A 16,526-nucleotide genomic window follows, 5' to 3' on the forward strand; every position below is an offset into this window, starting at 1 on the left:
CACTATCCTATACAACCAACCCAATGGCTCTTTCGAAGTTTCAGTCATTATAAGGCAGGTCAAAACAGTGCATTAACGAACTGTTTCTGAACAACATGTTTGTCCGCCATAAATCTCGCCATTACTAACCCAATACTGCAACTTGGTAATTTCCAATCACGCGCGTACGAAGCTGAGTATAAGTTACTTCTAAAGTTACGTATAACGTCTCACCAATAATCCTAAGCTCGCGGCTTAACAAGGCGGGGCCGACTTGCTTTGCCCCACAATGACGTCAGCAAGGAAAAGCATACATTTTCCCCGTGGAAGCACATTGTTGTCTGGCCGGCGGTCTTTTCAGTCGTCCTGACCTCTATGTGGAACAATATTTCCAATTTCCTATCGCACTATAATACTGTCCATATTTGCCATTTGTACGAATACGAACATGGACGGATCGGAACAGGGAGCCGAAAATAGCTCACACGGGGAAATCAACGACGAAGAGGGTTCACGGAACGATACGAGTGAGACTTCAACCAGCTTTAACGCGTCAAGACCGAGGCGATCAAGTATACTAAAGAAATCTAACGATAGACCTGTGCCAAAGTCCGTATCTTTCAGTTCAATTCCGGGCGAAAAAAAGGTTACAAACGGTAAGGGAGGAAGGCCCTATTTCTGGCTCATAATACTACGTGTTGATATTGGCTTTCCGTTGTTTTCATACGCGTAAGTTTGAGAACATAAATTTGTTTTTCAATATTTTTGTCTAGCTGCCGACTGTCTGTTGTCTATGCAAAGTGGCTCAGAATTGCATAAAGTTCGCTCTACCTCTCGGCAGTATTTACGATTCTTCTATCTGGACCCGGATCTATCGTGTCTACGATGGAGTCCATCGACGAAAAAGCCGGACAAAGCCAAAAGTAAGAGGACCCATCAATTTCGATTCGTATTGTAAAGTTGATTGCCCAGGCGGCTAGCGTTTCGTCTGGCTTCGAGAAAATATTTTTGTCATATTTCGTGCTGTGATCGTGCGGTGCTTTTCGCTTTAAATTAACACAAATCCTCGAGAGGAAATTATTATTTTTATAGCCGTAAAACGATAAAGGATGGTCCTGTTCGGATTCCCAAGCGCGTCAGATCTCATTTATTTCAAAGAGTTTATAAAATTTAAAGCCCCATTGACTAATTTTGACAATCAACTGGTTGGACTTCCGTGTACATAAACTAACACATATTTCGTCAACCCGAAAAAGTATAGAAAAAAAAGTCGGTATATTCTGAGAGCCCTTATTTAGAATTATATCCATGCCGGTTTACTTGATTAAATTCGATTAAAAACCGGCTGTACATAATATTTTCATTGCGAAGTTTTGACATAACTATATGTCAACCTACGATTGCAACCATTTCAACAATGTTTTGGTATCGAGTGCGATTGAAACCAATAAAACGAGATACCATCGCATCATTTACAACACAGAGACCTATTAAAAAGCGATCAATACAGTCCTTTACGTTAGAAACCAACTCCTCGATAGGTCTGATCAAGAGATCGACAAGATATGCATGTCAAATATTCCTTTGCATATTAAATTTGATTGCGATGTATTCGAGAAACCTTATATTTATAAACGTTTATGTTTACAAAATCGTTACATTACATTATTCTAATTGGTGAAATGCTACACCAAATGTTGCAATTAATAGAATTTGATACATTTTGCGAACAAAAATAGATGGGTTCGCTAAAATTTCTGGCCTTATCGCGGTCGCATCGCAAATTTTTTACGAGCATATTTACCCGATCTAAAATAAAAGCACTTGGCATTTCTGAGAGGATTATACAAACGGAAGTATATAGCGAGGGAACATTGATTCTCAAAACTCGCAGCAGTTCTGAAAGCAGTGCCCTTTGGAAAGCGAAGCTCTTTTTTTTTCAAAACGTTTCTAAGATTCTTTATTTTCATCGTTTATCGACATAAGTCATTTTTTCCTTTTGTTGTTCTGCATAATTTTTGTGTGAATTATTAATTGGGGATATTGTAGTGGATTATCGCTGTTTACCTTGAAAGGAAATATGTGTATTATAATATCACAATTTGAGGTGACATAAGCTGGTAGGTTCTCAGTCTACTAGAAGAATTTGGCACCTACTAAATGATCTTTGAGAACCCTAGGTTACCACTCAGTCTGCCATTTTCAACTGCACTTTAAAGATTGTATTTCTAACTGCATTCCCATGTAGTGTACTTGTTATGTTATATTGGCCGCACAGCACTCAAGTTTACCTTTCAATATCGACTGTAATCCTCGAAATATAGCTTCTCCTGCAGGACTAGTTTTTTCTGACATCATTTTGAATAGGCTGGTAAACTCAATATGGAACACTATACTAGAACCCCATTAAAACAACTCCCAACAGTTTCTAAATTCTAAGACTGATGTATGTCTGTTAATGGTTTATATGGGTCTTAATGTATCAAACCTTTAACCCTGGTTATTGTGTAGCTGTTTAGTGCTTTGTCCCTATCCCACAGCATTGTGCATGTGGCTGTGCTATGTTCAATAGTGTAAACATTAAAAAAAAAAAACAGGCTTAATCACAAATACTGAGCAAGTTTTGTAAATTGCTGTCAACTTTTTAAAATACAGGCTCCAATTTTTAATCATTTAGGCTCAATAGTCGGGTAATTTTAAGATAGAATAAATGTAGAAAAAATCCAAGACTATGATAATTTCAAAACCCTTGTCAGAGATTATTGTGCAAACTTCCATCTGTTGAAAAATCAACCATTTTTATTGTATATATTTAATTATTAATGCTTTGGCTTAATTTGCATTTTGCTATCCATCCGGTTGTTATCAAAAAAGTGAATTAACTACAGTTACAACTTAATTTTCCTGAGAATTATTCTGTCCATTTCAGAATTTATAATATTTCAAATGTAATTAAGTATCCCTCTGGGGGAAAAAAGAAAATGAAATTGATGCAAATTAAAGGCATGTAAATTTCACCTGCACAACAAAGATAGTGCATGACATTTTGAAGAGCTTAGACTTCTACAATATTTTACCATTTTAAAATTTCGAAGAGCGATTCTCTCAATAAATTCTTGAGAACTAACTCCCAGGGCCATAGCTAGAAGCTTAATTGGGAGAAGGGAGCACATTCATATATTTATTTTATGCCTAAATGCTATTAATACATGAATATACACCCCCAATTAATCTTCAAAAACTTTTTTCCATGAAACTTATACATTATATAATTTAATATTTTATAATTTTGCATGTAATTAATGTATGATATAACTCCACAATAATGAAAATCAACCACCTTCGGTTATGTAAAATAAAATATGAATTTTTTTCAGAACAATATTTTTGCCGCCAAAACTCATATCGTTTTCCGTCTTGTTGAAAAGCCTCTTATAAACATGATCATACTGTAGAACGACTAAAAAAGGAGTAATTTTAATCAGTTTACCTTTTGTAATGTTTTGTACGATAGGAAAGCTTCTTTTAAGTGAAGTTTTAACCAATTTTTATCGATAGTTTGTATCTTTCAAGAATTTTACAGCCATGCTATTTTTGCCACGCTTGCTTGCGACTGATCTCAATTGTGATAAAAACATCGCAACTGGAATTAAATTAGAGTTGTTAATCTAATCTAATCTAAACCCCTCGGTACCCCAATCCCTTATCCCCTATATAAGATACAATCTTTCTCTTTGAAGTTCCGCTTTCGATGATCAAAGAAGTCAGATCAGGCAAGAATACGGAAGTGTTTCGAACGTTAGAACGGGACGACATTCCGGAGGACTGCGCTTTCTCAGTAATTCATGGAGAAAATTTTATATCGTTGGATCTTATCGCTACCAGTCCCGATGACGCCAACATTTGGATTACTGGCTTACGGTGCCTTCTCGATTCGGATATCAGTAAGTTGGCTGTAGTGCTTGGGGTCCCTCACGGCGGAGGGGGGGGGGGCGTATTGTTTGAAGCGGTGGATGCAGAATATGATACCATCAACAATTTAGAGGTGGGGGTAAACTGTGCCCATAGAAAAGTCCTCCAAAATCGCCCTGTTTCTGTAATTTAAGGCTTTTTTATTGCTTTATTGGATTCGATAAGAGACAACACTAAAAATAATGTGGAATATGTGTCATTAGAGTATTGACCTTATGTAAGGAAATTCTCTTGCATATCGTGTGCCTTTATCATGCCGTATGCCCTGGCTTTGTCGTGTTTAATGTATTGATTGAGATGAGATGAATATACAAGCGACTGCCATCTTGTCACTAATTTCTAGTCATGGTATACTAATATCTGGTTTCATTCAACCAATATTTCACCAGAAACCGTAGAGCTATTTCGAGAATTACATGCCTTTTGTATCTATTTTTAGGTGAAAATTGTTTTGAGAGCCGACAGCATATGAGGGACAGATATCCTTTAATCTTTTAACATGTTCGAACATTTTTTATTCTGAATTAACGTCAGGGTTCAAAATAGTCTCATAAACATGAAGTTATTTAATAGGCCTTCAAAAATATTTGCTATTTTTGTCCCGGCTTTTTTTATCACTGCTTCGCCGTGATTGGGAAGAGTCAATGATCGAAAACATGTTTAAAGGTGGACGTTTTTCCTAATACATGTAAAGTGTTGAAAGTTCAGCCACTTAGGAAAGCTGAATGCACATTGTCTAAACAACAAATTTTAAGTGTTATAACCACAGCGCATTATAAAATACCTCTTGTGGTAAAATCAGCTATAAGAATGTCATAATGACTAAGGGTTCTACCTACTTAAAATTTGGCGCCATAAATATGCCGGCTATTGCCGGCTGTTAAATCCATGATGACTAGCCTTATTTCACTTCCGTATGTGGAAGTCTGAATGACAGAACATTTCGACACACGCATCTGACAGGGAGTGTTTTCTGTAAATCTTGTTTTGTTGTCATAGTTTTACGTAAGACATCTTTCGTGAACTTCACCATCTTTTGAAGCACAACCCATTAATGAGGTTTTCTTTAACGAATTTTTACATGGCTGAAGGAAATGTTTATTCTAGCCGACAAAAAGAACAAAGGTTTGCTAAACGAGACGGAAATATTGGGACTCTTACAACAGCTCAGCGTTACAGCGCCTACCAGAGTTGTTAAGCAAAAATTTAAGGTTTGTTCAAAAACATTTTGTAGTTTTAAGGCTAACTACTGGGAGGATTCTCATAAAACTTTACATTATAATTCGTTTTTGATCAGTTCGTTATTCCAATCAAGCTTTTTCTCTTTATACCTTATGCATGGTTCTTCCTGGAAACAATGCTCCCAGTTTCCGTTTCTCTGGGGAGGAGCTCAGTTAAGTTTTCTTCTTGATTTTTCATCGATAGGAAGTTGCTGTTAGCAACTCAAGACCGCAAAAAAACAGTTTGAATAAGGAAGAATTTCTACAGCTTTATAAAGAATTGACGACTCGTCCGGAGATTTACTTCCTAATGGCAAGGTAATGTACGTTTGGACCCAGCTCCCGGCACGGGTGGTCTTTAAAATTCTAATCACATGCACCTTACCCATTTCAACAAACTCTCGGCGATTGATTTAACAACCCTATTATCACGGCGTAATTTACACCAGTTTAGGGATTTTAAACTTGTGTGTTTCAGAAAGCAAACTACATACCAGTCACGTATTTTTCATAGTGGGAAACTAAGATTTGGTGTTAAACTGGGCTAAGATTGCGTTCTGTCTATGTTATTTCAGGTACGCCAGCAATAAAGACTATTTAACGACAGACGATTTACTTATCTTTCTGGAATCTGAGCAAGGGGTTTGTGGAAATTTTTTCAAAACTTTTTATTTTGTCAACAGACCTTTCGTTTTTATCTGCAAATATAACTCTTTGGAAGTGGACCAAACCATTCTAAAATTGAATTTAAAATTTTTTCAAATTGAAAATTGTGTTCGCTTCTCATCTTTCATATTATATTTTCTAGTTGACGCGGGTTGGGAAAGACCATTGCGTGGAAATTATCAATCACTGTGAACCCACTGCTGAGGGAAAGAGAAATAAGTGCATGGGAATTGATGGTAGGTGCATGATAACACCTGGTGCATGGTGAATATCTCCATTTGAGTTTGAAAAATATATCGACTAGATCTTTGTTCAAGGAAGAAAACCTGAACTTCTCTCTATGGGTCCGTAAGGTTCATCTTTTGCGTTATATATACGACCCCAGAAAATCTTACTTATTAGTATTATCTATACTTGATACACTCCAATCATTTTGACCCTTAATAGTTCAGTGATAGTATTAGTATCCTCCCATTGAACTATTGTTTCTTTTCTTTAGGATTCACGAAATATTTAATGAAACCAACCAATGATCTATTTAATGCCGACTGTGTTCAAGTCACGCAAGACATGACACAACCATTATCACATTATTTTATTGCATCGTCGCATAATACGTAAGTATAGAGTCGACTATAAAGGCTAATAGCTACATAAATGCCCACTGTGTTTTGCAGTTAGCTTCACTTACCCAGCCTTTTTATTTACTATTGACGGACAAAAATGCTCATTTACTGATATTAAATACACCAAATAATTATCGTGCAGGGCCGGTTGTATGAAAGCCGGATAGTGGTTTTTTCAATCGCTTCAAAATCGCTCGTTATTTGCCACAACTTTGATTAAATCTTAGTATTCTTAAATCGAGGATCCTCTTTAATAATTTTTGCTTCTAAGCTGAAATTTTATCGCTTTTCGAGCATTTTTAGAACGATTGAAAAAATCACTATCCGGTGGATAGCGCTATCCGGCTTTGATACAACCGGCCCCAGTAATATAAGTTTACAAAGTACAAACTTTCCACGTTTCAATACGTATTTCAAACGTTTTCAATACGTGTATTTCTAGATATTTGTTAGAAGACCAAATCACTGGCAGGTCCAGTGTGGCAGGATATACGAAAGCTCTGTGTGAATTGTGTTGTAGATGTGTAGAATGTAAGTTCAAGCTGTATACATTCTAGTAGCGAATATTTCAAGTATTTACAAAAGATAGTTCGGGAGGTTTTGGATTATCAGTGTAATTTACATTGACAATACCAGCCTTACAAAATTATCCTCTTGCCTCTCGCAACAGCTAACTGTATGTAGGGTGGACAGAATCGTAGTATGAGGTGATTTGTAAAGTCGATTTTATAGCCTGATATCACGTGTCTTTGCGTTCTCTAGTGGACTGCTGGGACGGTCCGAATGATGAGCCCGTGATCTACCACGGACGAACGCTGACGAGTAAAATTCTTTTCAAGGATGTTATTCAATCAATAAATGAATGTGCTTTTGAAACGTCAGAGTAAGTGACCTTGTTCTGTTTCAATTCGAATAATCCATCCATCCCTCATTGATCGGAATATTTTAACTGGACAGCGACTGTTTTACCGGCGCGTGTTTGTTGAAGCTCTACTGAGCTTTTCGCGCAATCTTGAGTCCTACGTAACGTAATACATCCCAATAACTTAGCAGTTTACCCTTTAGAATTTGTACTCGTTAGCAAAGATGTGCGAGTTTTGTACCAAGCACTTGCTTACATCTGTGGATGCAACATTGAGCGTAGAAATATAGCTAAATTAACTGCTTCATTTGAAGCATTCTCCACTTGTATCTCTGATTGAATTGTTTATAATGAATAAAACAATAATGTATATATAATCTAGGTGTTTAAAGGGTCTTAATTACGAGTGGAATTTCCAACTCTTAAAACCTCTAGAATTTACATGCATCGAGTTAAGTGCCAAAAATCACAATAATGTATTATAGTGTTTGACCTTTCTAAGTCTAATCAGTGTAAACTTCCATTTTTTTAGCTTTCCAGTAATATTATCTCTAGAAAACCACTGCAGTATCAAACAACAAACAGTCATGGCAAATCACATGAAGGAAATCTTAAAAGGTAGAAAGAAAAGTAGCTTTCAGTTTATGGTCTGCTTATGGTGCATATATGGATTAAAATCTTCGCTTTATCATCCGGAAAAATTGGGAAGTTAGCATTTGATATAGATAGTTCAATGTGTGTTTTGTTTTCTTTATCACAAGATAAGCTACATACAGTCCCGCCGGACAAGGAAAAAGATTGCTTACCTTCACCTGAAGATCTAAGAGGAAAAATCCTAGTCAAGGTCTGAAATATTTTACACTTCATTTGTGTAGACTATACAAGTTTGTTTCTAATGTCAAAACACTTTGATCAACATAGTTAGAAATCCGGATAAACATCACTTTCTTAGGGAGTGTTTGCATGGGCAAGTTATCCCGGCTAGGTGAGGTGAAAACTGCATATAATGAAAGACTAATCAGGTTAAGCCTCTGATGTGATGCGCTTTTCACCTCACCTAGCCGGGATAACTCACTCCATGTCAACAGGCTTTTAAGATTAAGCGGTTCGTGATAACTCAACAGTCGTGAACAGAAAGTTGATCTCGATGAAATATCTCTTCATTGGAATCGCCTTACATAGGATAAGGCGAAATGTGTGCCAAGTAAAATTTTGTTCAGTTTTTCCCGAAATGAGACTAGAACTCAGTCCAGAAATGCATGCAGTGCCCTTAGTAGCAAATGTTTTTATGTCCCAGAACAAAAAGATCGCGGAGGATTGTGGGGAAGGGTATGTTTCGGCCGAGGAAGAGGAGGAGGAATTTGATGGAAATATCACAATAAACGGTGAACAGAATATCAAGAATTTATCTTTGAAGAAATCTATCAAGAAATTACCCAGTAATGGAAAAGTAAGTTGCTTGATTTTGTCATTAAGCGGAAGCAAAACGATATAGTAATATAATTTATGTCATTTATAGGTGGTTTAATTAGAGTTGATTAAGAACGTTTTGTTGATAAAAATCTATTAAGATGTTCGTGTCAACGATAGTCTGTATATATGAATGAAACTGTTGAAACTAGCTTTCCAAGATTTCGTCTTATTTTTCAAGGACGATAACAAGACAGCAAAGAAAACAATCAAATTATCGAAAGAATTGTCCGACCTGGTCACGTATTGCACGTCCGTCAGATTTGAAAGTTTTGCAAACTCCGCTGAAAATCGTAAGTGTAAAACCGTACTGCATTGGCTACGAGTTGTCTATTGATGATATAATTATAATAAAGTCGCCAGGTTCATGAAAATTCCGCTGTCGTTTCCTCATAATGACGTCATGCAAGCTCGAAAAGTCTTATGAGTTATGTTACGCGAAGTTAAAATTACCTTTTCCATCTTAAAACATTTTGATTTCTGAGGGCAAGCTCTCTGAGTTCGTTAATTTGAATTAAAACCCTCCAGGAAAACCCTGCGCTCTCTATATTCGTAGTACTTATTTCACGAATTTCATTTCGATTCAATATTTAATGTAGAAAAATACTGGGAGATGAGCTCGTTGGGAGAAACAACAGCTAAGAAGCAGATAACAGCGTATCCTGAAGAGTTTGTGAATCATAACAAGGCCTTTCTTACTCGCGTTTACCCCTCAGGGAAGAGAGTTGACTCCAGTAACTATAACCCTGTCGAGATGTGGAACTACGGTTGTCAAATGGGTAAGATTACAAGTACATGCATGTATGAGAAACGGAAGTAGAGTAAATATAGAAGAAAACAAAAAGAGGTTTAGAGGTTAGGGAAGGAAGGAATCTCGTTTTTTTATTTAAATATGTATAGCCCAACCTGTTTAATGTTGTCACAATAATGTTATTTATGCGAGGCAACCATGTTTGATAGACGGAATAAGAGCTAGAGTTGATTATTTTCTTCTTGCTGATTTGCAGTTGCTTTAAATTATCAAACTGGCGGACTTGCGATGGATCTTAACACGGCGAAATTTAATAATAACGGTCGATGTGGATATATACTAAAACCTGCTGTCATGAGAGAAAGTAAGAATAATTTTGTTTTTATTCATTTGCCCAAGATTGGGGTCGGTAATCAAATTTTATTCACTCTCGACTATACCCGCTTTTTATACTCTGACAACGTTAAGGACAAAGCTCTTTGATTATTTCGAACAGAATTCGAAATTCTTTCGAGCCTTGTTCACACTAGCTCCTAAGAACTGGGAATCCATGAGTTGTACTGATGGATATGTTCCGATAGACAAAGTATTTTGAGCACTAGTAACCTCAGACAAAGGATATAGCCCAGATTTTTAGGAAAAGTATATATAGTATATATAGGATTCAGTATAACCCATTGGCAGATTATTTTGCAGTTTTCCGTTTGAGATAAATATCATCATGTGGTGTTTCATTCATAGAAATAGCATATTTCAATCCTTCGTGCAAAGACGCCATAGCTGGAGTTACACCTCAAATACTCAGAATAAAGGTAAATCTCAAACAATTCATGTCGCCCATGGTAAATGGTGCGTATCGCGTCCCTTATGCAGTACATTGAGTCGATGCTTTGAAAAACCCAGGACTTATTTGCGAAGGAAAATATATTCTATAATTATTTCTTCCAGATAATCAGTGGCCAGCAATTTCCTAAACCCAAGATGTCTGGCACGAAAGGAGAGGTATTGATGTGATTTATATGCTTTCAATTTGCCAATCACAGAGTTTTGCCTTCCAGCCATTTCTGCCTAATGAAAACTCTGTATATTTCTTGCTATGAAGTGAAAAAGATTTGATTGTAAAGCTTGATAATTGCTTTTTCTAACCACCTAAAAATTACATCATTAAAATCTGTACGAATAAGAAAAAATAGGCGGAGAAAATACTGCACTTTATACTGGCTGTATAGACTCCCTGTACTTAAAGCAATATCTTAGGCAATTCGTTTTTGGTCATCTAGGTGATCGATCCTTTTGTGTCAGTGTCTGTGTATGGCATACCAGCTGATACGGTTCAGGAAAAGACGAGAACTATCACCAATAATGGTAAGATTGCAACAACACAGCTATTCAAGTAGGACTAACGTACTTAGGATTATCGATGCTGCCGACAACTATATATAGAAAAAAGAATATGAAACTGAAATCAAATCTTGTATGCTCACATGGCCTAGCACATGTAAGATATTTAGGTTTTTGTTATAAATTTCACTGAAGAATGCCTTAAGAAAACAAAACCTGCACCCACCAATGAAGGAACAATATTAGTCAGTTTAGTTCCTGTTGCAATCTCCTCATAGTAACCAGTGCTTGGAATTTCGACCTTGACGCCGAATGACAGGCGAAAATATTGTAGGTAAAATGACGTGAATGGTGAGTTTTCGACCAGAATTTCCCCACGAAGGAAAGGATAATTCGCTAACTAGAAACGAATCTTTCAATGCTCATTCTTTCTGAACTTTTACCTTTTATAGGTTTCAATCCGGTGTTCGACGAAACATTTGAATTTCATATCAACCTTCCTGAGTTAGCCTTGGTCAGATTTGTCGTTCTTGATGATGATTTTATCGGTGATGCTTTTATTGGGCAATATACGATACCCTTTGTTTGCATGCAACAAGGTAATCTTAGATACGACATTCGTCGGGTAGATTCAAATTTTTATGATAGGGAATAATATCACAAAATTATACCAATATAAAACCACTAAAACTAAAACTTCACTCTATTCTTTGATCATTCTACTACATCTCAGTTAGTCTTTCAGTCATTCAAATCCCCGTAATTTGTCCCAAAGATTGCTCAACAGTTCTTTTGGCTATTATGCTTAGCCATCAGTAGCAAGGACTGAGCATTATGCATCCGTTTGCAGGATATCGACATATTAGATTGCAAAACTCGCTTGGGGAACCTATGTACTCCGTCACGCTGTTTATTCACGTGACCATAACTGGGGAGGAGGAGACTGGGGTGAGTACAACGTACCATCGGTAGTGAATGTGCCAGTACTAGTACTGTTTGATTACGCTCAATGTACAGTATATGTGATAAGGGAACACGTGACAACAGAACTGACCAATAAACAGTCATGAATAACTTTCTGTGATACAATTTTACTAATTGCAACTCGGCGTTCGTTTAGAAAATAAAACGGTCGTCGTTGAAGCGATCGAAGAAAGGAAGAGATGTAAGAGATGGATTTACTATAAGAAGCACGAAAGGGAGGTGTCTTTGACATGCAATGTGATTCTCGAGTGATCCCCCTACACGCGCCCCTCTTCCCTACATGGTTAATACTGCCATAGCCATACTTCCCCATAAGTACTTCCGCTAATGCAAGTTATATAATAAACAAATAGTAATAAAGGTGGAGTGAAACATGAGCCATGTTTAAGTTTGATCCCCAAGTTGCTGAAAGAGATTAGTTCGATAATAGCGTGGTTAAAATGACTCATATTCTTCAATATTTTTACAGTACACTCGGCTTAGAACTGTTGGAGTGCCTACGGTCGATGAGACGTTTAAGGTATAAATTTATTACATCCATGCATGCGTACGTTTTTTTAGCAATATGTTTTTGACTTGCATTTACAGTTTTGACCTTGAACGTAATGAGACTAGATCATTGGGAATAGACTGTTTGCGAAGGCCATCGCTTTGATTAAACGTGACTCTTTGGTAGATGCAGCAGTGTAAACGTAAAAAATACATTCGATTCAAACCCCAAAGTATTCAAATATCGGAGACAGAGAAAATAGTTCTCATTGCATTTTAGACGGCAATTCAACCCATACGAGATGGTACAGACCTACGGGAAAACGTTCAGAATGCTTTAGGGGCATTGAAGGTATAGACACTGATTGCTGGCCTGTTAAGGAGAATTGTTTTGTTTCAGTTTGAACGGAGTTTTCTCTTTCTATACTTCTTGTAAATACCAAATGCATAATATCTTTCGAAGTTTAGAATTTCATTATAAAGTTCTGGGGTTTTTTTTCAAGGAAACCTGCGGTGTTGCTCCGAGGTCAAATATAAAACAGTGTCTAAGATTACTGGCATCCAGACTCGAGGCTTCGTCACAAACGGTCAACTTAACACTTACTATGGATGATCAGGTTTGTGTGCCGGAGTGGATGTGGTGCGTTTAGTTTGAAATTGTGGGGTGGTATAGGGTATATTTATGGTATATGGTGTAGTGTGAGGTGGTGTTGGGTGTGGTGAAGTATATGAATGAGTTATAGAATAGCATTAATATAGGGTATGGTTAGTGTAATATTGTAATGGTATATAACACATATAATATGACTCGATAAAAAGTATAAGGATTTTTTTCCTTATTTTTCCTTACTCTTCCTATTTTAGTATCCATGTTTCGACTGTGATGGCGAAATGCCGGAGATTCTTAAGAAGGCGATGTCAGCTTTAGAAAACGTACGGTGTTTATTTCTTCGACTACTCTACCGGGAATGTGGTTGTAAGAAATGTTTGAATAGAGAAAGCAAACCCACTAATAGTCTATGTCTGTCCTGTATTAACACAAACACACATAAATACGTCTATCATGGGAATAATGTAGTTATATTCCCGTCAAAGTTGACCAAACCATAATGATAGATTAAACAGCGTCCATATTCCCAAACACAGTTATCCAGAGCGAATTAGTTTAAACCTAGAAATTCATTATGTGTTTTCGTTTTGAAGGTGACACAGGAATCAAGGAATCTAATTCAACGTTGCGATTCTGTTCACGAAAGAGTAAGTGTTGCAAACTATGAATATCATTCCAAACGTACTTTCTTCGACCATTTTTCAGTCAGTATCTTTGCGAAGTCTGAAGAATTGTAACCCAAACGGTTATTCTTGAGAATCAAAACAAGTATATCAATCTGTTTTGATGATTCCAAGCAGATATCTCACTGGTCGAGGTGAAAATTTGACTGGCTGAAATTAGCCCAATTTGAAATGAACAGTCGTATATCAAAAACACTTTTATACCTGAGTACATCGGCTCTTGACGTGCCGGACCAATCAAATGCGATACGTCTATATAAGCTATCAGATTAACCCAGGTACCGCGGAGCATATCAGAGGATGGTGAGAGGGGAAGGCTAAGTGTTAGCCAGTCATTGTCTTAATACTTTTGGCCGCCAAAGCCCCCCCTAGTCCCCCTGTCTATGCGGTTCATGGATTAACCAATCACGAGCGCAATCAGTATGAGGCAGCAGTAACGGAAGCCAAATCTAAACCTCCCTGTTGACTTGCGCTGTCTCGGCTCCACTGAACTTTTTTGATCAATTGTTTAGATAATCCAGTGTGAAAGAGCTGGTATGGAATGGCATGTAAGTGCTGGTTTAATATACTGTATAGTTTCTCTTAACGTCAATATAATACTCTCTTTGCCCCTCTCTTTCTTTGCGATTTCCAGGAGGATTTTCAAAACGTTTGTGTAAAGGAGGGAATAAAAGATAAAAGACTATCAAAGGTTTGCAATTATTCCTTGTTTCACAAACGTAAAAAATAGAACAGTAACGCTTAGCACATCAACTACCCACAAACACTAGGGTCTAGTTTATGCATACGTCTTATTTTGGTCGCGTCGAATTAATGCAATTTCAAACAACAGATGATGGAATGATAAACCTCATTAATTTAGCCTCGTCATCTTGTCTATTTGAATTGCATTCGATGCGACCGAAATGCAACGTAATAACAAGGTCTGACTATTCAACCGTGTCGTACACAAAGGACGTCGGGACATCTTCGTTCCCAGGTTTTCCGCGCAATGCCTTTCCCTGCAAATTCCTGTCCGTGATAGCCCAGAGCCATTTCAAATTTGGATTCTTGCGACTGTCATTTTAAGCTGGAAAATGTCTTAAATAATTATTTTCTTAATACCTCAAACATTTTTTTGTTTCACATAAGGCTCAAGAAAATTTTGCTTGGAATATCAGGGTTATCAAAGGCCAGGGGGACTTACTGCTTTCTGCGAGACAGGAGTGTTCGGAATATCTCAGACAGGTGAGTGGATATGTGTTAGTTTGCGGATTGTGTAACAACTTGCATGCATGGACGAGAATTGTTTCAGATAGATAATGAAAACAGTTGATATAACGTTAGTCTAAACTTTACTTGTTATAATGCACTATTAAGAATTTAATTACTACATGATTTAATAACTACATATTTAATTACTAAATTTGAACAGCCGAGTTGAACAAGTTCAGGCGGACCAATTTCATTCTAATTGTTTTCATGTAACAAGGATTTCGTCCATTTTAGATACCCGAGGCGGCGGTAGCATCTGGTCTTGTATCAAACGTTATTGAAGATTCCAAGCAATCTTGAACGATGAGGTAACGACAGGTTCAACAACAATACTGTGTCGCCATCATGTTGCCATATTGCGTGTCCAACAAGTTGTAAAACTGGGGTATTTATGAACTCATAAAATTTGGCACGATTTAAGAATCTCTATAATACTCCCATGTATATTATCCCACATAGTTTTTCCTCTGTGCGAATTTCTTCGCACAAAGCGACGCTAAGGCGATCGCTTTGCCTGTCTAATTCGCCTATTGGAGAGCAGGCTTATCTTACTTGGAAATCACAGTATCTGTTGTAGAATTGTAGTGTTTGTAAGAACCAGTGGCGTAGCCAGTACGATAATTGGGGGGCCATATTCATATATTCGTGATACGCAGGATTAATTTCTTTTCAAATCAATTGTCTTTACAGTCTGTTAACATGAATATATTAATATGCCCCCCCCCCCCCCCCCCGCAATTATCGATGCTGGCAACGCCACTGGTAAGAACTGCTAGAACAACGAAATACTTGTTCAGGAGAATATTGATCACAGTCGGACAAATGCTGCCAGGTTCGTGCGAGTGAGAATGGGCACTAGTAAAGCTTGTTGTGATAATCTTTGCGAACTAAACTGATTTTTGCAAGTTTTAATAAGCTCTATATAATGTCCAATTTGCGTCCATATAATTTTCCCAAAATTTTCCCGCTTTTTTCAAAATGTGTTTCATATATTTTTAAGTTATCTGTGCAGCTTGAAACACTTAGCTTGGTCTCTATAACTTGTCTTTCTAAACAACAACCCCCGGGCAAAAACCAACCCAGACCTATTCCTCTGTTCGATTGGGACACGGCTGTGGCGGGTGTTCGACTGCCGCCATGCTTGTTTTCACATTTTGCGCATCAACGGCTTCAACGCGCCTACTCTTCCTTTAGAGGAAACGTTTGTGGGGCATATTCAAAATACCGGGGGAGAAACAAAAAAAATTAATTCACCTCTGCTCGTCTCACTCTTACGGCCGAGCGAAAATGCGAGTTTTTCCTCGCCGAGTGAAATGATGAAGTGTTTAACTTCAACACTTTAATTTCATATCGTTGATATTCGATTAATAATATTAAATGGAATTGTCAAATATTATGTATTATAAAAAATTATTTATCTCAAAGTCATATGCGAGCACTTAAATATTGTATTATTTAAATAGCATTTTAAAGAAAATGAAAAATAAATTTGAATTAAAACTAAAGGTGATGTACGGAATGTAAAACAATCGGATTGTTTACTATCTGAATTGGTATGTACTTTTAAAGTTATGTCCATTCGCGCATAATTATTGGTTTGCAAACCCGACTCGCCATTC

The 16,526-nt window shown here is 37.1% G+C and overlaps 1 protein-coding gene across 1 annotated transcript; it reads left to right on the top strand.

Moving 5' to 3' along the window:
- Window positions 1–331: 331 nt before the first annotated feature.
- On the top strand, window positions 332–15,569 carry LOC114523160 (inactive phospholipase C-like protein 2). The gene is made up of 32 exons (XM_028544020.1): window positions 332–635; window positions 753–902; window positions 3,720–3,923; window positions 4,391–4,430; window positions 5,033–5,162; window positions 5,377–5,489; window positions 5,747–5,813; window positions 5,980–6,073; window positions 6,337–6,454; window positions 6,906–6,994; window positions 7,226–7,346; window positions 7,858–7,943; window positions 8,087–8,169; window positions 8,623–8,775; window positions 8,977–9,088; window positions 9,395–9,574; window positions 9,803–9,910; window positions 10,288–10,358; window positions 10,495–10,548; window positions 10,827–10,911; window positions 11,340–11,486; window positions 11,738–11,835; window positions 12,008–12,052; window positions 12,341–12,391; window positions 12,641–12,712; window positions 12,864–12,977; window positions 13,225–13,293; window positions 13,564–13,617; window positions 14,166–14,201; window positions 14,288–14,344; window positions 14,785–14,880; window positions 15,142–15,569. Exons 1-32 carry the CDS (start codon window positions 428–430, stop codon window positions 15,205–15,207), a joined length of 3,171 nt encoding a protein of 1,056 aa, XP_028399821.1. The 5' UTR covers window positions 332–427; the 3' UTR covers window positions 15,208–15,569.
- The last annotated feature ends 957 nt before the right edge of the window (window positions 15,570–16,526 follow it).

The sequence above is a fragment of the Dendronephthya gigantea genome, unplaced genomic scaffold (assembly GCF_004324835.1).
Source record: "Dendronephthya gigantea isolate DGI-Jeju-01 unplaced genomic scaffold, DenGig_1.0 000026F, whole genome shotgun sequence".
NCBI lineage: Eukaryota > Metazoa > Cnidaria > Anthozoa > Malacalcyonacea > Nephtheidae > Dendronephthya > Dendronephthya gigantea.

What these genes read in the sequence shown, in the direction of transcription:
- LOC114523160 (XM_028544020.1), top strand. Translation starts at nt 428, where the DNA reads ATGGACGGATCGGAACAGGGAGCCGAAAATAGCTCACACGGGGAAATC. An exon ending in CTCAAATACTCAGAATAAAG is followed by an intron (nt 10,359 to 10,494) that starts GTAAATCTCAAA and finishes TATTTCTTCCAG; the next exon opens with ATAATCAGTGGCCAGCAATT. An exon ending in GAGAACTATCACCAATAATG is followed by an intron (nt 10,912 to 11,339) that starts GTAAGATTGCAA and finishes TACCTTTTATAG; the next exon opens with GTTTCAATCCGGTGTTCGAC.